This window comes from Ambystoma mexicanum, chromosome 4p (assembly GCF_040938575.1).
Source record: "Ambystoma mexicanum isolate Mex_15411 chromosome 4p, UKY_AmexF1_1, whole genome shotgun sequence".
Classification (NCBI taxonomy): Eukaryota; Metazoa; Chordata; class Amphibia; order Caudata; family Ambystomatidae; genus Ambystoma; species Ambystoma mexicanum.
The window spans coordinates 814,926,455-814,952,958 of record NC_090927.1 but is presented as its reverse complement, the minus strand read 5'-3'; the positions used below and the strand labels follow the sequence as shown (position 1 = coordinate 814,952,958).

General features: G+C 47.5%; 1 protein-coding gene across 3 annotated transcripts in view; it reads left to right on the top strand.

The window, feature by feature from the left end:
- Positions 1-26,504, top strand: part of RARS2 (arginyl-tRNA synthetase 2, mitochondrial) — an 816,998-nt gene that overhangs the window by 399,265 nt on the left and 391,229 nt on the right. For all 3 annotated transcript variants that reach the window (XM_069606382.1, XM_069606383.1, XM_069606384.1), the window contains one exon: positions 15,195-15,353. In XM_069606382.1, the coding sequence (XP_069462483.1) occupies positions 15,195-15,353 (159 nt within the window). The remainder of the gene's footprint in view (positions 1-15,194; positions 15,354-26,504) is intronic.

Genomic DNA, 26,504 nt, shown 5'->3' with positions numbered 1-26,504 from the left:
CGCCCGGGGAGAGAAGGCAGCCCTTGAGCCGCCTCCAGCAACATGTCCGCCGCAGTAAGCAAAGGGAATAACTCCCGACTGGGGGGATGGGGAAAATGCAGTGGTGATGGCGCAGCCTGTGTGCTGTCGCTGAAAGAGACCTTTCGCCTTCAGCACCCCTCCAGCAGACACCGGCATGGCGGGAGGGCAGAGGAGTTGAAGCCGCGCTATGGGAGGCGGCGGGATGCCGCACCAAAGCGAAGGACCATAGAAGGGACGAGTCGCACAGCAAACACTGCTACAACTGGGTGACATTGCCCTGGCCACATTCCTCATCCCAGAGGGCTGCTGCGAGAAGCGAATAATTGCTGCACCAAAGTGATGGTGAGTGCCGCAACAAGCTCCAGCCATCGGGGCCCAGCAGGGCCTCTTGCGGCCGCACCACATTCCCGACCATGACCGGCATCTGCAGCTGCAATAAAGTGACTGCTTCCCGCCGAGAACGGAACAGCCAGCGGGGCACTAACCAAGACCACCAGTGGCCCCTTTCCGACAGGCATGCTCACACCTAGCCACCGCTCTCCCGAAGGAAAGTGCTTGTGCAGCCGGGTGGCCCCTCTCCAGGGAAACTGGGGCCACCTTCCCCAACGGCGAACTCTCACACCACAGACTATCGACGCTCCAGACTGCGGGAGGAGGAAATCAATTACTGTACCCTTTTCCCAGCAAGCCAGTGGAATGGGTGTCGAGCTGTTTACCTGCATACTGCTTAAACGTGGACTCAGTAATCCTGCTGCTGCTGCTGGTAACTCCAACACTGCTACCGCAAGGACCTAAGTACAGACGTGGCCCCTGGTGTACCCAGGTGCGGCTTTTCCTGCCAACCCCCACCCTCATGAACTAATAAAGTTTGCCCGAGTGGGCTGTCGATCAATGGGTGGTTGTTTTGTATGGCGGTGTTCAACAGTGTGTTTAAACTGTTGTCCTGTATGCTTAAAGCTGACCCAGTAACATGTTGTGGATGTCATGGAGTTAAGTGTTGGTTATTTTATACCCTTGGCATGGAATGCTATTCCTGAAGCCCCTCCTGGGCTCGGGCAGTGCACACGTGGTCTGTGACACGTGGGAGACTTGTCACAGGTCTAATAAAAGTGCTGAGCGGCTTCCCGCTCGGCAGTTAATCACTACAATAATTTGGTCTGTCTGCGTCTCCTTTCGGCACGTGCTGGCGTGCGCACTATGCTGTGGGCCCTCCGCCACATGGTTCTTCTAACCACGTGGGCCCAGCACCTCTGGGCCCCACAACACTACCCCACTTCCTGGAAAGTTCTTAAAAAAAAAAAAAAAATAGTGCTTTGGCAAGATACATTTTAAAAGGCCAATATATTGTTTAAAAGGTAACGGAAGGGTAAACTTCTGCAGTTTCGTTACAGCTACCAGACAACCATAAGAGTTAAGTTAACCAGCTATAACAATTTTGCCTAGTGCACACCTTTTAGCTTAAATGAGGTAAGAGTATTAAGATACTCAGCGGGGTGCAGGGGAGAATATCAACCCTGACACTGGGTTGTACCAAATTATGTGAAAACAGCAGGTGTCCACAACCTTTGTGGAACACTCCCGTCCCTTGCACACCCTGTAGTTGAAAACACAACCAAATTCTCTTGCGTAATTTCAAAAATAAAACTTTATAAAGGGATGATTTCGTCATCCATGAATTTTCTACCCCAATTGGGGTTAGTTTAGACAAACAATAATTCAACATTCAATTTGTATCAGTTCATAACCAACATATATAACCTAAAGTAAACTGATTTTTACAGTGCATGGTATTCATAGTAACTATTTTTCATAGTCCAGACAACCAAACATTTACATTTACAGTTCAAATGACTTATAGTAGACAATTTGTACTTGATTTTAACTCCTAATCCAATGTTCACAATGATATGTGATATTCGTCTTAGCAGACAGAGTCAAAGTTTTCAAGGTACAGTATGCTTTACGCGTTTCGGGGCGAATAGAACCCCTTCTTCAGAAGATGTCTACTAGACGTGTTTTTTCTTCAATTTTTCTGTATCAACAGTAAAAAGTATATTGTTATTTTAATCATAGTAATACTTCATAATCCCTGTCTGTCATGACTGGATTTTTCTTAATGTATAATCACCTGTTCATTTCTTAGTGTGGTCTCAATTTGAGATTTAAGTTCCATCTTGATCAGTATATCTTTGTCATTCCTAAAAAATATATATAAAAAAAATATAAAAAGGGGGTTGTAAATCCCTACCGTTATGAGAAGTAAAGATGTTAGATATCAGCAACCATGTTTGCATTCTCAAACATGTCCATTAGAGAAAGGGTATAGGTGATTACCTGATCTGTAAATCGTAGTCAGGATTTAACACACAGTAGCCCAACTTAAAGTAATTATTCTGGAGGGAGTGAAAAAATTACCTAGAGGGGGTGACCATGACAGACGCATGGGGCAGAGAGAATTGCATTGGATTGAAAAACTGAATAGTCTTTCCCCCAATGGTATGAATGAAGAATTCAATTTGGGTGTTTTCTTATAAGTCTCCTCATGAGCTTACTGCTAGACTTTCGAATATTTTTTGATGACTAGCTACACAAATTCTTTTTGACGTTTACAAATATCTAACAATAAAATATACAAGTACAGCTCCCTTACCATCTAAAGAACAGTCTCTTTGGTAGCAAATACATCTAGACTATTAGATTGTTTGTGTTCTCAACACCATCAATGCTTGATAGGACTTGTATTTCAATTTTTTTTATCTTTTTCTTCTTGAAACAATGAAATGTATACATACAGCCACACGATTGTAATCAATTAACATAGAAGAAACACACACAGTTTCAACAATAGATGGACTGTGAGCATGCTGGATTTTTCCTCTAATCATGAGTCGACGATAATTCTAAATACTATTCTAGATTCATGTAATAACACAATGGAACTACATTACTTACCACCTAAAATGTTCAGAATACAGGTTCCAATTTAGCCTTTAAGACTCTACCCGGTTCTGTTAAAACCACACATTGTATTGCGTCAAAAGTAAACACTGTGACGTCACGACGTTGACACGCATTGACGTCAATACGCTATATAAACATCACGACGGCCATTTTGCTCAGTTGCCTTTCGTACGAACTTCATCACAGGATACATGCACAAAGGCGTTCCCTCTTGAGGTAAGCTAAGTTAGAACTAGATACTCGCTACACAGAATTATTCCATAGTATTTCGTTAACTGATAAGAATAGCCCCTGAGTAACCTCTTTCCGTTTACAGGGCCCACGTTCTCGCTGAGTGTGAAGCTAAGACCCACTACAGGATTATAGAGCTTAAACAAAGTGGGAGATTATCCAAAATCCTGACTACGATTTACAGATCAGGTAATCACCTATACCCTTTCTCTAATGGACATGTTTGAGAATGCAAACATGGTTGCTGATATCTAACATCTTTACTTCTCATAATGGTAGGGATTTACAACCCCCTTTTTTATATTTTTTTTTATATATATTTTTTAGGAATGACAAAGATATACTGATCAAGATGGAACTTAAATCTCAAATTGAGACCACACTAAGAAATGAACAGGTGATTATACATTAAGAAAAATCCAGTCATGACAGACAGAGGGATTATGAAGTATCACTATGATTAAAATAACAATATACTTTTTACTGTTGATACAGATAAATTGAAGAAAAAACACGTCTAGTAGACATCTTCTGAAGAAGGGGTTCTATTCGCCCCGAAACGCGTAAAGCATACTGTACCTTGAAGACTTTGACTCTGTCTGCTAAGACGAATATCACATATCATTGTGAAAATTGGATTAGGAGTTAAAATCAAGTACAAATTGTCTACTATAAGTCATTTGAACTGTAAATGTAAATGTTTGGTTGTCTGGACTATGAAAAATAGTTACTATGAATACCATGCACAGTAAAAATCAGTTTACTTTAGGTTATATATGTTGGTTATGAACTGATACAAATTAAACGTTGAATTATTGTTTGTCTAAACTAACCCCAATTGGGGTAGAAAATTCATGGATGACGAAATCATCCCTTTATAAAGTTTTATTTTTGAAATTACGCAAAAGAATTTGGTTGTGTTTTCAACTACAGGGTGTGCAAGGGACGGGAGTGTTCCACAAAGGTTGTGGACACCTGCTGTTTTCACATAAGTTAACCAGCTATCCCAGTGGCTGAATCAATCTTTTGAAGGTCACAGTTACCTCCAGGTATCACTAGAAAACATGTCACCAACATTGTACTGCCCTATTTCTTTAGGGCCTTGGATGTGAATGGAATGGACACCTCCACATATCTGACCGGATCAGGGTTGAAAGCCTGAGATGGAAATCTTCGAGGGAGAAAAGACTGAAGATTATTTTTCTAAAATAACCTTTCATAGCTCTCAACCATTTGTCTTGCAAAGGCGGGTGAAATCACCCGATTTTGTTTTTGGCGGGTGAGACGCCCATTGGAATGAATGGGCGTGCAGGAGGCTTGGCGGGTGAGTCAGCCCTTTGCAAGGCGGGTGACACCCGCCAAAAGCGGGTGAGTTGAGAACTATGACCTTTGGTCTTTTCTCCCCTGAACATTTCCGACTTGGCCCCCACCAACACCCCCACCCCCACTCCCCTACTTACCCACACCTCTAACCCCCTACTTGGTTTACTGCCTTCTCGCTGTGTCCCTGCAACACCTGTTCACTTTCACTTCCGTGATCGGGAACCGGCGCCGCAGGGTCCTTTCCTTTTTTTTTCCGGGACCGGCTGCGGGGGACTCCCCTGCAACCTCTGCTCACAATAGAGTGAGCAAGGGTGCGGGGGACACCCCCGCAGCCCCTGCCACCGAATGTGGACTTGGTCAAACTTTTCGGCCATTCGTTATTTTCGAACGGCTGAAATTCGGCCAAATCTCCCATTCGGTTATTTCAACTTGGTCATTTTGGACGATTCCACCTGACCACCTGTAAACCCCTAAAGACCTTATGGAGAATGTATAAATCGCCTGGAACTACTTGAGTATGCTCTCCACGTGATACTGATTTATAAAATAGAAGGTCGGTTAATTTTACCCTCAAATGCATGTTTAAGCTATCTATTAGTACATTTTGGAAATTTCTTAAAAATAAGTAGGACTAGCAAGAGTTTTAGAGAAGAAATCACACCTAAAGAAGATAGCTTATTACAAATGGTCTTTGAAACCAAGCCATGTAAAACGTGTGTGCTTACTATGCATTGACACGTAGGCATGGAGGTCAAACAAAAGACCATATTAGACTTTGAGATGAAATGGGAAGAATTGCTGGGCAAAAAGCCTCAGCCAGATCAATGGAACAAGTGTGAAGATCTGTCATCTTAAGCCAGACATTATTCTTGTGAGCACAAGGCCTTTTGGAGACCAATGAGGTTTAATTTGTGACCGTGACAAATGCTGGTGAGGCTTTTGGAAACTGGCACTCTCCCACATAAGCAGTTATAAACCAATATTGTGGCATACTGGTATCACCACCAACTCCATTGCCATGAACATATATCATATCATCAAGTCAAAGGCCATTTTCTCTTAACCTTAGATTACTCAAGTATGAATTTCAACATGGATAAATGGGTGAATGCCAAGCTGTCTGTTGGGACAGAGTTTTTTTCTTTTTGCTGCTTTCCCTCCGTAGACATAAATTTGGCACCCTACTTTTTGCTATTGTATTAAACCTTTCCTGACCTTTGGAACTAAATTAAGCCTTTTCGCTCCACTTACCATGCCTAGCTAATTCTGGGGGCGATCAGTCCCTACAGCTGTCAGTGAAGAAAAACTCTGTTCTCTATAGTAAAGTTCTCTGAATATTTTTTCCCTGTACAGATCACCTTTTGTGAAGTTTGTGTTCTCGTTTTTATAATCTTGTCCACTTTTGCATTTTACTGCCGAATGCCATTTAGAGTACCATATACTCTAAAATGGCTCTGCCATGAGATTTTTGCACGTCCTTTAGTCATCTTATAGTTTGACCACCTTTCTGCCCTGTTTTTGCTCGATTTTCCATATATGATAAGCCCTTTCCTGGGGAAAGCTCCAGCTTTCATGGGCAAAGCAGTGGTCTGCTTCTCTGGCTGGATGTTGTGGGCTGTGTCTCTCTAGACCCAGTCCACATTCGTGCCAGTGTCTGTTTTTGGGCAGATGCAGTAACCAGAGGCTGTCCAGGATTGATCAGCCCCTGTCAGTTTCAATGATGCAGATCCTTGCCCTTGCATATTCTGGATAAAAGGGGGACTCCTGCAGCCATGCTTCAGATCATTGTTGAAGCGAAGTCCCATACGAAGCAGCGCAGCTCGCTGAAGACCCAGAAATCATGGCTACCTCTCTACAGATCTCCTGAAAACCTTGATCTGTGCTTTGAAACCTTTGGATTGGTGGGAACAACCAGTTCCGACCTTTTCTCGAAGATCCAGCCGCTGCAAGTGCTGTAAACAGTTTCAGAATCCTGTGGGCTACCCAAGGCTTTGCGCCTTGAAACACTTGTGTATAGGCACGTTATAAATGCCTTATCATATCATATCAGATGACGTTGTGGACTTCTTCGCCTCAACGGTCACCATTCCAGGTTAAGCCTTTTGAACTCTGCAGAGCCTCAGCGGATGGAACCAGAACCATTTCCCTGAAGTTGCAGCTCTCGACCACAAAGAGGGGAGTTGCAGAACTAGCGTCTTTATTTCTTCCACAAGAGTTAGACTCCCACCATGTTCAAGTGGCCATCGCGGTTCGCTGCCTGCATCACATCGTCAGAGTCATGTGAGATTGTCATTGGAGTGGTTGTGCAGATGTTGATGTGTCCTGGGTGTTCAGCCCGTCCAGAATCCGAACCCGGTCCATTGGAGCTTAGAACCATGAACTTGCCAGAACCAAAATCCGGCATCTGAAGTGACTACTGCACTTGCGGCCACCTTCAAAAGAACTAAGGCACAAATCCAGAAGTCCCAGCAACCTCAAACTCCTCCGGTGGTTCCTGAGTGAATCGGAGTACAGGAGTACAGGGGGTGAGTAAACGTACCTGTTTTGGCTCCCCCCCGTCTCCATACGGTTGTATGGGCATAACTCCCTAGCTATACGCTCCTTTATAGTGTCTCGATGCCTGCAGACTGTAGTGCGCTCTACAAATACAATATATATATATATATATATATATATATATATATATATATATATATATATATATATATATATATATATTTCTGATGTTTGTTAATCTGCTTAGAATCACATGCTGTGCATAGGTCCGACATCCAGTGGTCACTGCGGAGTATTGCATTTTGTTTTTCGTAGTCGAAAAGGGGACGTTGACAAGGCGTGTCTGCAACACTATCCCTATAGTGACGTGCGTTGTACCCACAATCCCTCACGCGTCGAGGTCCCTCAGATTGTTTTTTTCCGCCCAGCTTATGGTGGCCTTACGCGGAGCTCCTAGAGAGACATTGCAAAACACTTACTACGGACCTCGGTCCTTAATTTATACTTATTGTTAAAGATCCCTCCCCTCGACTTTAGCTGTGAAGCTGTTTCTCCGCCGAGCAAGTTTTCGACGGAGGGGAAGAGAGGAGATCCTTCGGCACTGCCGAACACGTGGCCAGGCCTCGCCGGCCAACATACAGTAGGGAGAGTGGGGGTTCGAACTTTTATCTTCTTGTCGAGAATGTCTTTCTTTCTCCCCTATCTTTCCCTTGGGGTTGTTATCACCAGTTTTTGTTGCCTCAGCTATGGAGAGGACACCTTTTAAGTTTTGCCCACGCTGTAGGGGCAAATACACTTGGAAGGACAAACACAAGCTCTGTAATCGTTGCTTGCCCCTCGATCATAAAGAAGACAGCTGCGAGGCCTGTAAGCTCTTGAAACCAAGAACTCTTAAAGAACGGAAAGTTAAGAGGTGGGCGGACTACGCTATGTCAAAGTTAGTTTCCTCACCCGCCGCCGCTGTTACAGAAAGTGACGAGGAGGGTGATAACCCGACGTCTGTTACAGAAGTCATTAACCCCCAGAAGGAGCGCTTGCGCTCCTCGACGTCCGGCCCCGGCCCCGACGGGCTCGGCTCACGCCCTGCTTATGGGGATGAACACCCCGGCGACAAGGACGCACATAGACCCCATAGGCCTAAGCACACAACCCACGGCTCTTCTTCGTCGAAGACGAAGGATCCATCAGCGCCGAAGGGGACGCAGGGCACTCCGGCGTCTACCTTAGACCGTAAGGGTCTCAAGCCCCACCCGCAAACGCAGCCGCGACCAGCGATTGGGCTTTCATCGAACACAGGCGCTACCTCAAAATCATCCGACGTAACGCTCCATAGAGCGGCCGTCGAGGAACAACGCGTAACGCAGGCAACGTCGACACCAGAGCCCTCTACTGATGAACTCGTTGTCGAGAGCCTGGCGAGAATTGTTTCTGAAGACAAGCGTAAGCGGACGACGAAACAAACATCGAATACCGCACAAAAAGCTATGGAAACGCCGAAAAAGCGCAAAAGTAGCCAGGAACTGCCCCCTTCATCTAAGGGCACTTCTGAACTACCGGAGGGCTTTTCAGAGGGCGACGGAAACATTTCTTCGACGTTGTGGGAGCGTTCCAAGCGTTTTGAAGGTGAAGACACTGATTTCCCCCCTCTAGACTATTCAGGGGTCCCCCATGAGACCCTTGAAAGACTCCACTCTTGTATGGAGAAGATGGAAAGGTTTTTGGGAAGCCAAAACCCACCCACACCCAAAAGACCAAGAGAATGGCCCCAGGATGACCCTAGGGTCAAGATTCCTAGGCTGTTTCCCCCTTCTACAGACGCATATAACCTCACTGAAGAGGAGCAATACCTCCAGGAAGATGAGGAGTGTTTGGGTGGAGAGGAAGAGCATGAGGAGGAGGGGTTTGAAGAAGATCCTTACACTAGTGCAGGAGCTTTTGAAGAAGATATAGCTACCTCGCAGCCCTGGCAATCCCCATCAGTACAGCCTTGGCAATCCCCATCAGTGCATTCAGACCCTGATGTCTTTCACCCTTCTCCTCCCAAGGATTCACCCATTGGAAACACCTCTCCCATAGATGACCAACCTTCACTTAATGCACTATTGCGCAAGGCAGCAGCGCATTTTGAAATAGACTCAGGGGAGACTCTTCCTGACATAGACTTTGTAGAGAGAGTTATTAAAGAAAAAGCCCCTGTTAGTCAGTCTATTCCGCTCCTGGCTTCTATAAAGAGAAGAATGACTCCTTCCCTTTCCAATCCGGCCTTAGTCAGAGGAGTCAACCCTCGGATAGAAAAGCTCTTCAGCCCTTCGCCCTCTGACCCTTTGTACATCAGAGGACATTCTATTCCGGACTCCCTCGTAGTTACTAATACAAGAAAGAGGGCCGGGGTACCACTATCCACTAGTGAGGCACCACCTGACAAGGAGGGCAAGAAGCCCTACGCACTTGGGAAGAGAATCACGACCTCCGCCGCCTTCTCTACTAGGATTGCGAATAACAATTCCCTACTAGCTAGCTACGCAGATGCACAGTGGAGCAAGCTGCGCAGTGAAGCAGAGGACGCACCAGAACCCCTGCGTTCACGCCTGTTAGCTATAGTCTCAGAGGGAACTCTTGTAAACCAGGGCATCGTAAAGAACTCCTCAGATGCTGCAGAGACGGCTTCACCGTTCCCTGGTTCAGGGAATACTTCTCAAACGCCATGTCTGGCTGCGCAATTCGGGATTTAAGCCGGAAACCCAGGCTTCCCTTATAAATAAGCCCATAGAACAAACACATCTGTTTGGAAAAGCAGTTGATGAAGCCCTAGAACATGCGAAGAAAGAGTTTGATACCATCAAGACTCTTGACCAAATTTCTAGGCCCCCTAAAAGACGCAGCTATGGCAATAGACGCTCCTTTCGTGGCCAACGCCAGCAGCAAAACCAACAGCAATTTTACTCTGCTACCAACTGGCCCTCTAACCAGGGTAGCAACACCCAGTTCAGTCAAAGAGGCCAACGGCGTGGCAAAGGAAGAGGTCACGGCTCCAGCCCCAAAGAATCCACGTCCAATACCAACAAATGACCCGAAGATTCGGGTCCCCTCCCATGCATCACCGGTCGGGGGCCGGCTAACATCGTTCCTTTCAGCATGGGAGGGAATATCGTCAGACCGCTGGGTATTATCCACCATAGCCCACGGATACTGCATCGAATTCAACGGTTCCCCGAAGTACAGACCCCCACGGGACCGACGCATGTCACCGGAACACCTCACTATTCTTCTTCAAGAAGTAGAAGAGCTACTGAAAAAAGAAGCGATAGAGGCTGTCCCCCTATCTCAGGTAACAGAAGGTATTTATTCAGTGTACTTCCTTGTACCCAAAAAGGACTTAACCATGCGCCCTGTATTAGATCTGCGCCCAGCGAACAAGTTTGTCAAACCCCAAAAGTTTCGTATGGTGACCTTGCAGGAAGTAATCCCACTGTTATCACAGGGGGATTACATGACAACACTGGACATGAAATATGCATACTTTCATATTTTAATGTTGCCAGTGCACAGAAAATACCTCAGGTTCAAGATGGAGAACAAACACTACCAGTTCAGAGTACTACCCTTCGGGATAGCATCTGCACCAAGGGTATTCACGAAAGTACTGGCAGTGGCAGCGGCCCACCTGCGCAGGTTATCCATCCCGGTATACCCTTACCTCGACGACTGGCTCATAACAGGGGATTCTTACGAAACATGCTTCTCCAATACCCAAAAGACCGTAGACCTTTTGTCCCAGCTGGGCTTCTCCATCAACGAAAAGAAGTCCAGCTTAGAGCCCAGCCAAATCAAACAGTTCCTAGGGGCTCTAATTCGAACAAAGGACGGCCTCGTCTTCCCCTCCAACGAGAGGGTCCAAAACATGCTGTTTCAGATCCCCCAGTATGTGGCAGGTCGAGAGGTGACGGTACGCAGAGCAATGCGCTTGCTAGGGATGATGGCGTCATGTATTTATTTGGTACCTCACGCGCGCCTGCGCATGCGCCCAATGCAAGAGTGGCTCTACAGCCAGTGGTGTCAGGCCAGCGGACAATGGGACGATCTAGTGGTGGTCTCGCAGGCCTTGGTTCTCTCGCTACGGTGGTGGACAAAAGAAAACCTGTTATTAGGGAAAACATTTGCCGCACCCGCAGTGGAAGCCACTCTAACCACAGACGCATCCCTTACAGGATGGGGGGCTCACCTATCCCATCAGACTGCTCACGGAGTGTGGACTCCGAGCTTAGCATCCAAGCATATAAACCTGCTGGAACTACTAGCGGTGTTCAAAGCACTGAAAGCCTTTCAGGAACACTTACAAGGAAAGACAGTGATGGTCCTCACAGCCATGTACTACCTCAACAAGCAAGGGGGCACTCACTCTCCAGGACTGTCCAAGCTGTCCCAGAATATATGGAAGTGGGCTCTCAAACACAACATGTTCCTACTATCACAACATGTACCAGGGGAACTCAATCTGCTAGCAGACAAACTCAGCAGAGACTTCCCTCTGCCCGAAGAGTACGAATGGCAATTGCACGAAGACATCGTCTTAGACGTCTTCACGCAATGGGGATTCCCGGAAATAGACCTGTTCGCAACCCTGGAGAACTCACAATGCCAAAGTTACTCCTCCAGGTACCCCCAGAACCAGTCCAAGGGGAACGGTCTGTCGATTCAATGGTCAGGGAAATTTGTTTAAGCCTTTCCCCCGACTCCCCTCCTCAACAAAGTGGTGCACAAGATGCACCAGGAGCAGGTTACCATGATACTAGTGGCCCCAATGTGGGCCCGGCAGCCATGGTTCGCTCACTTGATGGAGATGTCCCTATCTCCCCCCAATGAAACTTCCCTGCCCGTACAACATGCTGTCACAGGACAAGGGCAGGACACTGCATCCATGCCCTCAGACCATGAACTTAGCAGCCTGGCTCTTGAGATCATAGAATTTGGACATTTACAACTCCCGCAGAGATGTATGGACATCCTCAGGGAAGCCAGAAAACCTAATACTCGCCACTGCTATTCTAGCAAGTGGAAAAGATTTGTCATCTGGTGTAGAGGTAAGAACATCAACCCGGTTGACTGCTCTCCCACTAACATTGTTCTGTACTTGACCCATTTACTGGATTCAGGTCTAGTGTTTAATTCCATTAAAGTCCACCTAGCGGCACTTTCTGCATACACCACTTCCCAACTTAGTGTCATGGTGGAAGATACCAGTTATCAAGGCCTTCACGGAGGGGGTAAAGAGAATACACCCTCCGATAGCTAACCCAGCTTCCGGATGGGACTTAAACGTGGTACTTTCTAGACTCATGGGCGCTCCTTTCGAACCCATGCACAAGGCAACTCTTAAATACCTCACTCTTAAGACTGCTTTCCTAATAGCTATCACCTCCATTAGGAGAGTAAGTGAACTACAGGCTCTTTCTGTACTAGACCCCTTCGTAACAGTTCACAAGGATAAGGTGGTTCTACGCACACACCCAAGGTTTGCACCAAAATTCATCTCGAAATTTCATGTAAACCAGTCTATAGAACTACCAACGTTCTTTCAAAACCCTTCCAGCTTGGGAGAAAAAAGTCTGCATACACTAGATGTACGCAGAGCTGTCATGTTCTACATGGAAAGAACCAGAACACTGAGAAAGACTAATCAGTTCTTTGCATCTCCTTCTCTTCCTGCTGCCACAGAGACAGTTTCAAAGTCCACTATATCTAGATGGATTGTACAATACATCACTCTCTGTTACACTCTTGCTAAGAGAGAACTACCCTTCAAGCCAAGAGCACATTCCACTCGAGGAACTGGGGCTTCCATAGCATTCATTGCAAATGTTCCCCTTGAGTCCATCTGCAAAGCGGCTACCTGGAGTTCTGTGCACACCTTTACAAAACACTACTGTCTAGATGCCCACTCTAGATCTGACTCCCAGGTGGGAAAGGCAGTATTAAGACATCTTTTCTCTACTGTTCCTTCTCATAACCCACCGCCAACTCCGGGTACTGCTCGCTAGTCTATGCACAGCATGTGATTCTAAGCAGATTAACAAACATCAGAAGACAATGCATTACTTACCGTAAAAGCATTTCTGATGGTTGTATCTGCTTAGATTCACATGCGCCCGCCCTTCCTCCCCACGCGGATGGAAGGAACATAGACATCCTTTCCTATATTTCTCTCTTTTCTGTACTCACTCACGTCTAGAAGGCTCCCTCAGGGCAGAAAAATACAAACAGAGGGACCTCGACGCGTGAGGGATTGTGGATACAACGCACGTCACTATAGGGATAGTGTTGCAGACACGCATTGTCGACGTCCCCTTTTCGACTACGAAAAACAAAATGCAATACTCCGCAGTGACCACTGGATGTCGGACCTATGCACAGCATGTGAATCTAAGCAGATACAACCATCAGAAATGCTTTTACGGTAAGTAATGCATTGTCATATATATATATATATATATATATATATATATATGTGTATTCTTCCTTGCATAGCCTTGAACGGTGGTGTTCTGGATCCTACCCTGGGTCTCTCCTAGGGTGGTTGGTTTGGAGAAAGGTCTGTTTCTGCTGAACTTTGGAACACTTAAAAACTACTTGTTCTCTCTAGCACTGCCTAGAGAGATTTCTAGTCTCCTGGAAATACTTTTATTGGGACCTTTGACTCTAAGGGGAACTAGGCCCCTTCCTTTCTAGCTAGGGAAGGACCTTTTAAGGGTAGTGCGTTGCATCTAAGGTTTTGTATGGTGTTTGCTAAGCTCTTTATTCTCAACCTATACTCAAAGTATTGATTACTGACCTGGTTCTGTTTCTTAACTCACTTGCTTTGCTACACTTAACAAATCTCTATTTGAAAGTTAAGTTTCAGTGCTCTTAGCAGAGCGCACCAAGGTGAATGTGTATATATTAACAGTGAATGTATTTGTTTGTTACCTGTGGTTTTTCATTGGTAAGAGTTTGTCTAAAGCCTAAATAAATAACTGTATTTTATATTAATAATGTGTATGTGTGCTTACCCTTCAGCACTCTCAAGCCCTTCTAAGTCCAAGCTTTGCTGTTCAGTCACACTAGCCAGATAGTTTGGCTAGACCTTAGTGCTTGTCCCTGCTCATCGGAATGGGGTGGGCTCTCGGAATCTGTTCAGTGTTGATTCTGGAAATCCATTTTAACAGTATCCCAATGGGTTACTGTCACAGATGGCACAATAATTACTCAAAAGTCTTAGACGGTTATTGGTTCGTATTGACATTTTCACAGGTCCTTTGGCCGTCCTCTTCTCTCTCTCTCTCGTCTTCAACTCCCCCTCCGTAACCTAACCGTCCTTCTGTCCTCTTAGCTCAGTTATTAGCTACTGATTGTTACCGCAGGATCCTGGGGAGAACAGGCTTTCAGTGCACCAGACTCTGGCAAAGCAAATGTCCGTTATGTGCTAATGGGATTCTTGCCGATTTCATTTTTCAGAGCAGGTCAGAGTCCGAATAACTCTGCTTTGGTTGTATCCTGTGCCTTGACATTATAACCACTTGACAGTTCTGCATGCAATCTGTGCCTCTTATTTTGCAACAGGGAACAGGTGTCCAAGGATGTCTGTATCTGTTAGCATTTCATTCTTTCCGTGGGAACTGTTGTAAATAAGGTACCACACTGCTATTAGAGAAGGAATATGAGGAACAGTGGTCCTGTGAACAGTTATCTTCACCTGCTTAGTGGCTTACAATAGTTCACTAACTTCACTAGTAATCGTGTATTACAATGTCTGAACAACATTATCATTTAAAATACGTTATACCATGTTAAATAGTGATTTAAGTTATGAGATAAGGTGGGGCTTCGTTGCAAGTCTAGTCTTGCTAAATCCCACTGCGTAAAGACTTGTCAAATAACTGTTAACAACGTCCTTTGGTCATTCTTAATCTGGTCCGTGCCTAGAGTTTTGAGCATTACTAAATACTGTAGCCTATTAGGCCTTCAAGGTCTTTCGCATTGAAATGGGCAGCTGATGGAGGCAAACAGATTCGTCTTCATGAAGCAGCTAATACTAAACTATTACTTGCATGTTTCATACTCTTTCCTTTGGATCAGTGGCACAGAACTGTTTACGTGGTGCAGTTAATATTCCATTTTTGTTTTAGGTATATGTGCAGGTCAATAAAGCCTCAGATGAAGATGAAAATATCCAAAAGGCGGCACATGAGTTTATGAGAAAACTGGAAGCAGGTGACATGGAGGCCCTGGGTATCTGGCAGCGCTTTAGGGATTTCAGCATTGAGGAGTATATCCGGATTTATGAGGTATGCTTTTCTTTTTCAGTTGGATTGATGATATATTTCAGTAATCTTTTTTTTGCATAAACCCTCTGTAAAGCCAATTTCAATAAAACCTTTGTCAACCTCCACACAATATACAAATACAATCTTAACCAAACCGACAGATGGAAGATAAAAGTATGCTTTAAAGCATATTATGTGGAGTGGTGTTCGCAAGCTAGGACCTGTGAATCATTAGGCCTGCTCGTCCCTATTGCCAACCTCATGCTTTGTCTGTACTGTGAGGAGTCAGGAATTAGATGGACACACAGTTATAGGGTTGTGTGAGAAACCTAAGGGTATTCTCACCCTATTCCCCCCGGATCTTCTTCTCAGGTGGCCAGAGAACAGCCATCGCTGTTGGATCCAGAACATGGGGGTGGACAAGCGAGAGAGGATCACCTGGGTGTGGGTCCTTGGGGATTGCGAGTGATGTATCCAGAGGCGAGACGCAGTATCCCCCTTTTCCTACTGATGGTCAATCTACCCTTACCCTTCCCACGACCTCTTTAGGTTGCGGTAAAACATCTTCCCTCATTTTCCCATATGTATTCCCCCACTTCCGAGTTATACATCATCGCACTCTCCCTCAGCCTTTATGGGGTATTTTTAATCTCATCTCGTTTCCCCATCCCCATTTCCAATAAGTACTGGGACAAGGAAGAGGTGACCAGCAGCAATGAAGATTACCCATAGGAACAACATGAAGAGACAAAAAGAGGCCTACTACATACCACCATTACGCTGTCCTATTAATAGAGTCAGGCACTTGACTACAACTGTGCATACCTTACTCTACTTGACTCTCCCCTACAGATTATCAGAAAGAAAGAGCAGGGAAGCAAAAGGTACACTGCACCTGTAAGAACTCACTTGTTGAGGACTGAAGGACAGGCATGTCCTGTTAATTGGAGCATTGGAGGTCAGGCAAACCAGCCCTGACCACACACCTGCAGCCCATTGATACAACATGTGTATAGAAGCAGACTCCTGAGAGAGCAGAGGGAGCAGTAGTTGGGAGAGCATAAGGGAGGCTGTGTGGCTGAGTCCAGCAGGGGATCCCTTCTCGCTCCTGGTCCAATTTCAGAAGCAGAGAGCGAGCTGGGGATACTGTCTGGACCAGAGAAGCCAAGGAGCAGTGAGTGGCAGGAGCTGAAGGCTGGAGAAAAATGGTGTGCTGATAGGCGGGCCCAATGTCTGTGAGGGGCTGGAGCATGGCAAGGGAGCTGTATCTCCAAGGAGCCGGAGTGAGGCTGCCTGCATCCTGCTGGTGGCGTTCAGTGGAATGCTTGTTCCCTTGAAACCTGTGCCGGCCCCAAGGATGTCGGGGGCAGGTGCTTAGACCTTGACCTCAACCCTGTGTTTCCTGAAGCGACCGCCTGTCAACGTGACGCTGCCCGGTGAGTTTTGTGAAAGTCAATAAGGGAGAAACTCGGGAGCGTGTGTGTGACTGCAGCGGAGCAGGAGAAATGCACAAACTGTAAAGCGGCAAGAAACGAAAAGCAAGTGACAATTTGCAACGAGGCATGAAACAAAGCAAGCGAAAAGATTGTAAAGAGACACGAAGCAGGAAAGCGAGACAAAATTATCAATTTGTGAACTTAGTCCACTATTGTCCATAGGAAGAGCCAAGTTATATGAGAAAGCCAAAGGGATCCGCATATATGAGAGTTAAAGTGGCCTGCGACCCATGTAATAAAGAAGAGAAAATTGAGACACCAGCATTGCCTCAGCCAAAAGGAAGCCAGTAGTGTTTCACGTAAAGACAGAAATAAGAGGGTGCCAGCGACCCAAAAGGGAAGTGAAGGTGCAAGTGAGAACCGGTGAACGAAACAAGTGTCAAGAGTCACGGAAAGGAAAAGGACAGGTGCAAGGGTGCACAAGAGCAAACAAATGAATGTGCAAGAGGCACAGTGAAGTGAAAGTAAACCCAAAGGGAAGGTGCCACGGGCACGATAAGCTGGGAGAAAGCAAGACAAAGAAGGTGCAAGTGAGCACAACCAAGTGAATAACTAATGGGTGCCAGAAGCACCTGGAAGAGGAAAGGATAGAAGCGAAGGAAGTACAGGAAATACAGGTAGTTTCCAAATGTCATAGTAGTCGCGCTTGGGATGAGACAAGAACCTAGCATTTACGAAAGTCTCTGATATGTCCCCATGAAAACATTGTGTGTGAAAGGACCTGTAAATAAGAGGCACATCTTGACAAGTTGAATTTTGTGGTTGAAACTCGTGTTTGGAATTGAAAGGGCCTGAGCTTGGGGAAGGGAACCCTAAGAGGCCTAACCAAGGTGAATACTTATTTGACAAGTTGAACGTATTGGTTAAAACTGAAAGGGCTTACGCATGGGGAAGGGAAACCTGAGAGGCCTAAGAGAAACTGTGTTGTTAAATGGAACTTTTGTTTGAAACTGAAGGGGCCTGAAGTTGGGGAAGGGAACCCTAAGAGGCCTAACCAAGGTGAATACTTATTTGACAAGTTGAACGTATTGTTTAAAACTGAAAGGGCTTACGCATGGGGAAGGGAAACCTGAGCGGCCTAAGAGAAACTGTGTTGTTAAATTGAACTTTTGTTTGAAACTGAAGGGGCCTGAAGTTGGGGAAGAGAACCCTAAGAGGCCTAACAGAGGTAAACTTTTATTTTGCGAAACAGAGAGGCATAAGCTTGGGGGGGAAAGGAACCGTGAGAGGCCTAACAATGTTGATACTGAAGGAATTGAAGCTTGGAGGAAGGGAACCCCCGAGAAGGTGAACGAGGAACCGTTATATACCTTTTGTTGTGTTTGAACGTGGACATGTTGAAGCTTGGGGAAGGGAATCCCAAGGAACAGAAACATTGAAAGCATTTGAGAATATTGTAAGGGCCCAATGGAAAAGGCCTTTTTGATTGAACTCGTGTTTCTGACATTGACCAAACTACACCCGGTGAGAAGACCACCTGAAACTAACCTTGGTTTCCTATTTTCTGTTGAACCACTATTTTTCCTTTTTAAAGACTCAGCAACACATTTTTGTAAAGGGTGAGGGCAACCATAGGTATACACCCTGTGTTCCATTGCTGCGAATATATCAACGTCTGTCACCCATTGGTTGTAGCTGGGTGTCTCCTCTGACCCCCAAAGCTGGGCAATGTTCCTTGTAAGTACTGCTGTGGCAGTTGACAGAAACAGCTTTTCATATCGTGTCAGATCACTTCTCCAGCATGGGGTCTGGTATGGATTCACAAGCACATGAATATTCCCCGTCGTCAGGCTGGGAATCTTTGGTAAAGAAAAAATCAGTTTCATTTTCGTTTCTGAACTGTCTTTCTTAGTAGTAACCAATCACTGGTCTCTGGGTCATACTGCCCTCAGCCAATGACTGTGCTCTCCCTAAGCCCCTCCCCTGGCAGCCATCCTCAGATTTTTACCGCACGTTCAAGTTGGGAGTCCTCATGCTGTAGCTCTCGAGCTTTTACTGCGTTTTGTGATTTTTCAAAGAGTTTAATCTAATTTTTTCAGTCAATCGAGCCTCAAGCTCCACCGTTTCTACTTCCGATCAACGGGGACCCGTTTCGGAATTTTCTACGCCCCACAAGGGTGGAATTATCATTGAGTTTTCACTTGTTGGAGGATTCCAGAAGATCTTTGAGGCCAACCCCGCGTGGGCATTGCCCGGGACAAAGGAAACATGACACCCGGATCCAAGCTGTTCAGGAACTGCCCTGGATGCGGACTTCAGAATGTCTTCAAGGAGGACGAGCATTCCCGATGCCTCTACTGCCTTCACGAAGACAAAACGCACGTGGAGAAGGACTGTGCGTTTTGCAAGAACATGTCGGAACGGACTATGAAGGATCGGCGTATCCGCCTCACCAACTGCCTGGAAGGAAAGGGCCCAGCAGGTGAGAAGAAGAATAAGTCTGAGCGGTCTTCTAAGTCCATTGAGGGCGCTCCGGCGACGGGGGCCCAACAAAAGGCAAAGTACCGGGAGCGCCGATCGGTCGGGCTCCTCGGTTGCCAGGCAGGGCGCACTTTCACCGACGCCATCAACCACGAGCCAACGCTCTGGCTCGGGGAGGAGAAAGCCGGAGAACCCGGGTAAGCTTCTGGAGAAGTCCCGGTCGATCCTGACGGAGCCAGCCAAGGGGGAGCCAGGCGGTGACCCTCCCCCCAAGGTGAAGGCCTCAGGCGCGCCTAACGTCGTGAAGGCCCTGATTCGCCCGGCTAAGGCCTCTATTGAGGGAGTCGTGGTGGCCCTGGCGAAGCCTGTGGAGGCTACCCAAGTGGAGGCGACCTCGAGGCCTAGAGTTTCCCTGCCACCGCAGAGGGAATCCTCTTTTCAGCCCATCGATAAGACCCCCAAGAAAACCCCAGTGGAAAAAGAGGGGAGGGCCCCGGTGGCCATCACAGACACTGATTCAGCCTCTGAAGAGGAGCTGGCTGGAGTCGCGAAGATCCTGGACGGAAAGTTCGAGGAGGTCCGGTCCCACGGGAGGGAACCCGACGAAGCGGACGAAGAAAACGACGGTGGCGCTGACGAGGGGCTCATGGAGGAGGAGGATTCCACTCCCCAGCCGTCCCGCCTGTCGCAGCCGACACCTGGGCCACAGGACAACTCGGGAGCAATCTTGATGGCGATCCAGGCCTTGTGTACGGAGATAAGGACGAGGTTGCCCTTACCTCCAACGGACGATCCAGCGGAGCCTGGACCATCGGGGAAGTCCTCCAAGCAAGCGGAGGAGAACTCATCCCCCCCGCCTTTCTAGCCTTAACAGCCTTCGCAGCCTTCATCCCCATCCCCTGACCCGAGGGTTGACACTGGAACAGAGACGGCCACGATGTGGACGGATGACGACGGTGGTGATGACGGGATGGGCCTCCAATCACCACCTCCTCGGGCCTCCCCGCCCGACGAAATTGGCTCCTTCCACGCCATGATCGCCAGGGCATCCGAGCTCTTCCAGCTCTGCCCTGAAGAAGAACAGAAGAAGGAAGGCTTCCTCTATCAACGGCGTGAGGCCAAGAGGAAGACGGTCCTTTCGGTCCCGTTACTTGATGACATCTGGGACGAGGGACTGTCGCTCCTGAAGAACCCATCCATGACTCCTGCCAACAGAGACCGGTACGAGAAGAAGTACCGGGTCCCGGATTCCACCCCTTTGTGTCTTGGGGCACAGCCGACCCTGGATTCGGTTGTCTCGGCGGTGGCCAAGAAGAAAGCGGCGGGAGCGACGGCTTCAACTTCAACCTCCCCGCCGGATGGCGAGGGGAAGAAACTGGCCGACATGGGACAACGGGTCATCTCGTCGGCGGCGATGGTAATTAAAGCGGCCAACGCCCTAGCGATTGTGGGCCGATACGATAGGGAGCTTTGGTTTAAGATCGCTCCTCTGCTGGACTTCCTCCCGGACAACAAGAGGGCGGAGGCCCTGGAGATCCTGCAGGAAGGTGAGGTGGTGTTGGACCACGCCATTACGGTGGCCACAGACATTGATGACACCGGTTTCCGCCAGTTGGGCAACAGTGTTTGTCTTCAACGGCGGGGGTGGCTCAAGGCGACCGATTTCCACCCGGACGTGCAAACCAGAGGTATGGACATGCCCTTCGACGGGAACAACCTGTTTGGCAAGACAGTGGATGAGTCACTGCAGGCCATCAAGGCCGACACAGACACGGTTCGGGCCTTGGGAGTTTTGCAGCAATGACAGCCACCCTTTCAGAACTACAGAGGCAAGCAAGGTGCCTCCTAAGGATTCGGCAGCAGCTTCTCAACGTACCGACAGGCGGCTCGCTCCTCGTCGCAGGAGGCCTACAGAGGACGCAGCAAATCAGGAGGTTCTCGTTGTCGCCAAGGAGGCCAAGGCGGCAAGGCCGCTGCCAAGCAGGACTCAATGGCCCGTAGCGTCGGGCCCCCACCTGAGCACCCCGGAGGGAGGCCAGCTGGCAAAGTTCGTCAGCGTGTGGGAGTCCATCTCCACCGACCGTTGGGTGCTGGATGCCCTGGCCCACGGGCACACTGGAGTTTCTAAAGAAGTGCCCCTGCATTCCTCCCATGGCCAGGAAGTAAAACCACGTCCCTCAACTGCTGCTGGAAGTAAGGGCGATGCTGAAGAAAGGAGCCATCGAGCTCATCCCAAAGAGGCTCCGGGGCTCCAGAGTGTACTCACAATACTTTCTCGTAAGAAAGAAGACCGGCGGCTGGCGACCCATCCTGGACCTTCGTCGTCTAAACAAGTACATCAAGTCGAAGAAGTTCCGGATGGTCACCCTCCAGCACGGGAACAGCTGGAGGAAGGTGACTTTCTAACGTCCCTGGACTTGGAGGATGCCTACTTTCACATCCCCATTCTAAAAGGACATCGAAAGTTCCTGAGATTCATAGTCCAAGGGAGGCACAATCAGTTCAGGACCCTTCCCTTCGGATTGAAGTCGGCGCCCAGGGTATTCACCAAGTGCCTTGCACCAGTGGCGGTGCGGCTGCATCTGCAGGGGATCCACGTCTAACCCTACCTGGACGACTGGCTCATCCGAGCCAAGACAAGAGAACTCGCCGTTGTGCACACAGCAAAGCCGTCCAACTGCTTACAGATCTGGGATTCTCGATCAACTTTGCGAAATCCCACTTGGTGCCGTCGCAAGTCGCCCTGTTCCTGGGAGCTTGGCTCGACACAGTGGCGCGATTGGCTTCCCCTTCGGAGGAAAGGACGAAGGCCATCCTGGGCAAGGTGCAACGGCTGTCGACTATGGACGTGGCCACAGTGAGGTTCATCACGTCCCTGCTCGGCATGATGTCCTCGTGCATCTACCTTGGGCGCCTGTGCAGGTTGCGGATGCGTCCACTGCAAGAATTCCTCAACGCCTGTTGGATGCAGGCAGCGGGCAACTTTGAAGACAAGATCTCGCTCAACGAGATCTTCTGCCAAGTGATCCGGTGGTGGGGCAACCGCGCGCATCTGGCGGCGGGTATGGACTTCCAGACCCCAGTGCATCGGGAGACGGTGACGACGGACGCCTCCCTGGAGGGAAGGGGAGCGCACACCGGAGATCTCCACGCAAGAGGACTTTGGCTTCCGGAGGAAAGGTCTCTACACATCAATGTCCTGGAGCTCCGAGCCGTGTTCTGGGCCCTCAGGTCGTTCCTCCCGTCCCTCAAGGGCAAGGTGGTGAGGATTTTCACTGACAACACCCCCACAATGTTCTACATCCGGAAGCAGGGAGGCGCCAGATCCCCAGCCCTATCCAAGGAAGCCCAGGATCTGTGGCATTGGGCCATCGCCCAAGGGATGTTTCTGGTTTCCTTCCATCTGGCAAGAATAAAGAACACCATCGCCGACTCACTCAGCAGGGAGCTGCGCTCGTGCCACAAGTGGGAACTGCGTCAGGATCAACTGGATCTACTCTTCCAACGATGGGGCAATCCCCAGATCGACCTATTTGCGACGGCGACAAACACCAAGTGCCGGAGGTTCACCAGCAGGTTTCCCCAGCCAGGGAGCATGGGCGATGCCTTCTCATTCCCCTGGGACGGCCTGTTCCTGTATGCGTTCCCGCCGTTGCTGCTGCGACTCATCAACCAACTCAGGCGGTCCCGGTGCAGGATGATCCTCGTTGCACCGGCGTGGCCGAGACAGATATGGTTCCCGGACCTTCTGGACATGTCATCGTCCCCCCCCATTCAAACTGCCGACGGACGCAGATCTCCTCGCCAGAGAAGGAGGCGCCATCCTCCACCACGACCCGGGGTCGCTGAACTTGCAGGCCTGGCTCCTGCAGCACTAGAGTTTGGAGAGTACGATATCCCGGCGGACTGCAAGGAGGTGCTTGCAAAGGCCTGGGCGTCCTCAACTCTCAAGTGCTATGGACACAAATGGAAGAGGTTTTCTGTCTGGTGTGGGGCACAGAAGATTAACCCTCTGCGAATTAAGGCCCCAAAAGTGCTGCTGTACTTGCTATCGGAGCTCAAAGTAGTGCAGACCAGGCTCATGTGGCCGCCATTCGAGCCTCTGCATTCTGCACCATTGAAGTTCCTGTCGTGGAAAACACGGTTTCTTGTGGCCACATGGGTGTGAAGCCTTGTCCCTAAATCACTCTTTTCTGACTTTGCTCGGTGGGAACCTGGTCAACAATCTCGCCCTAGGACTATCCTAAGGATTGGGATTAAGTGAATTTACTTATCTGAGCTTTATCTAACTTTTTGACTCTTATTGCCAATCTCTTAATGAACCTTCCTGTGAAGTCTCTACTTTGGAACTGGTGACCTTTGGACACAGGACCCCAAGCCATCTTAGGGTTTTACTTTATAAGAGTTAGGGAGCCTGTTCTATGATTATCCTGAAGCGTACGGGCTGAGTGCAAGGAGAGCAGTACCAGCTGCTCATAACTGTTCATTTAGTGCCTTCACCAGGAGTGAATGAGGGATGTACTTCCAGATAATAAGCTAGCAATACACCTGGACAGAGATCAATAAGAATTAATTTATTAATCAAAGGTCAGTCATTCTAAACATTGCATATTTAAACTTTGAACAGTGCAGTGGGTGCAGAACCTTGTGCACACATTTTGTGTTTGAAAATAGTCTTGTCTCCAATTACACTAGTCTCTTATTTGAGCAGCTTTGTATTCTCAGGTGTAACCACCTGTTCCTGGATCGCTTTTGGTACTGCAGCCCTAGAGTACACAGTTCTTGTCCAATGTCACTCTAGCAACTCTGCCACTTGTTTTGCCTTGACAATACTTAGTTGGGTTTCTTAGTATACCCTAGTCTTAAGCGTAACTAAATGGTAGCCACAGACTACCAAAAATAAAAACCCATATAAAATACCACAAAATTTCAAAAACCAAAAGTAACCTTAGGGAGCTCCAAAAATAAAAGTAGAAATAAAATGGCATAACCAGGCTTACGGGTCTGGACTGCAATACCTGCTTCTGCATACGCAGTGAATAGCTTTCAGGAAGGACAGACAGGCGTGCATAAGATACGTCTTTCTTCTGAGCGATTTGTACTATCCCAATCTATTACACTCCAAAGAGGGACTATACAGTGGTGCTCTGTCGCTGTTACTTTATGCCATCTCTCTGTAGCCATTTCTTGCGAAAATGTGTCAAACCATTGAAATACAGGGGATAATGTTCAGGGGGATTCAGCATAAAACTATGGCATATGCAGATGACATGTTGCTGTTGATAACAGACCCGGTATCTACGTTGTCACTAATAGCTAGGAAATTAAAACATTATGGGGCAGTGGCAGGGTTAAAAATCAATCATACAAAATCTTAAATCTATCTCTCCGGAAGCGGTGCAGACACTTTAATCGTACACAGAATTTGGCTGGGCACATGACCGCATTAGACTTCTTGGCGCAATGGTGACTCCTACATTAACAGAGCTGTACTATGCCAATTACCCCCCATTTTTGGAAGATGTGACGGGGCAACTGAGGAAATGGGGCCCACTGACGATATCCTGGCTTGGTCGAATCAATACAATTAAAATGGTAGTCCTTCCTAAATACCTTTTTATTTTTTTCAGGCGCTTCTGGTTCGGGTCCCAGCCTCTCATTTTAAAAAACTACAGAGCAGGATATCGGCGTTTATTTGGAACAATAAACATCCCAGGTTAGCATTTGATTTGCTGTCCACACATGCGAATGGGGGATTGGGGAGGGGGTGATCCTAACATGCAAAATGTCTACTTCGCTTCACAACTTCGCATAATAAAGGACTGGTGGGACAAAGATTCGGAGAAGCAGTGGGCACAGATGGAGCGGTTGATAGTTGGCCCCAGACTAGGTGATAAAACTATGAATTCCTAAAAGGGACCGTCCTCAAAACATTCATGAAAGTGTGATTACAAGTTTGGTGGAAGAGGTCTGGGACACTGCAGTTAGAAAATATCAAATCATGACTTTGCCCTCTCCTTTAACGCCCTCGGTTTACACCAGGTCAGGACTCTTGGGCATTCAATAAATGGAAGCTAGCAGGCTGCACAATACTTTGCAACGTATTTGAGGGCTTGGATCCCAAACCCTTTACTCAATGCAAAATAGAACTGGGCCTGAATGAATCTGCCCCTTTTCAATATTTCCAGGTCCGCCACTGGATATTAGCTCCCCCAAATAAACTGGCGGCGACCCGGGAGCTCACTATATTTGAGAAATGTGTCAGTACAAATCCAGGGAACAAGACACTTATTTCTAATTTATATAACATTATTGCAGAGGTACTTCTCGCTTCTTCACCACATTACAGATTTCGTTGGCAGAAAACCCTGGGGGAACAAATAACGCAAATCGACTAGGAAGGGCTGTGGAAAGATATCCAAAAGTATACTTGCTCGATTCAGATGAGGGAATTCTGGTATAAGCCGATGGTTCAGTGGCATTATACCCCGGCTCGTTTGCACAGAATGAAACCAATCATTTCTCAGCAATGTTGGAGGCAGTGTGGTCTACCAGGAGACTGGGGGCATGTTTGGTGTACTTGTCCGGAGTTGAAGGGTTACTGGGTGGAAATTGAGGATTTGAAGGTGCAAATATTTTGGGCTGCCGGGCACAGTACTATGAAGTCTAATCTTTGGTTGATCCCAAAGATAAAATTGAAACTGTTCTCGAAACAAAAATGCTAAACATTTGTCATTTTACAACTGGCTGCTCTGTTGTGTATAGCACAAAAATGGAAATCTTAAGACCCTAAGACCCACCAGACATTGCGGACTGGTTTTCTAAACTATGGAACTTTGTTGCACTTGAGTGGATAACAAACTAAATTCAAGCTGATCAAACGAAATTTGCACAGGACTGGGCAGAGATACTTACATTCTTACATGGAGGTTATAACATTCGATACTGCCCGCTACATCTCCAAATTCTGTGTCTTAACTGAGTTTATCTTTTTGTTTTGCTGATGTGATTTATTCAATTTGTACCATGCTGGATTGAGGGGGCAGGCGATGGGGATGTTTGGGGCGTTGATTAGGAGGGTTTTCTTTTCTTTTTCTTTTGGGGCTAAATTACAGTTTGTTATATTCAAAATGTTAATAAAAATACATTACAAAAAAGAAAAAAAGAGGAAATGACAGATGAACCAAACAGGCAATTTCTATGGTTTCAGTGTTACATTTCTACTCTATTCAAGAGTGGAAAAGGCATCCCTCGT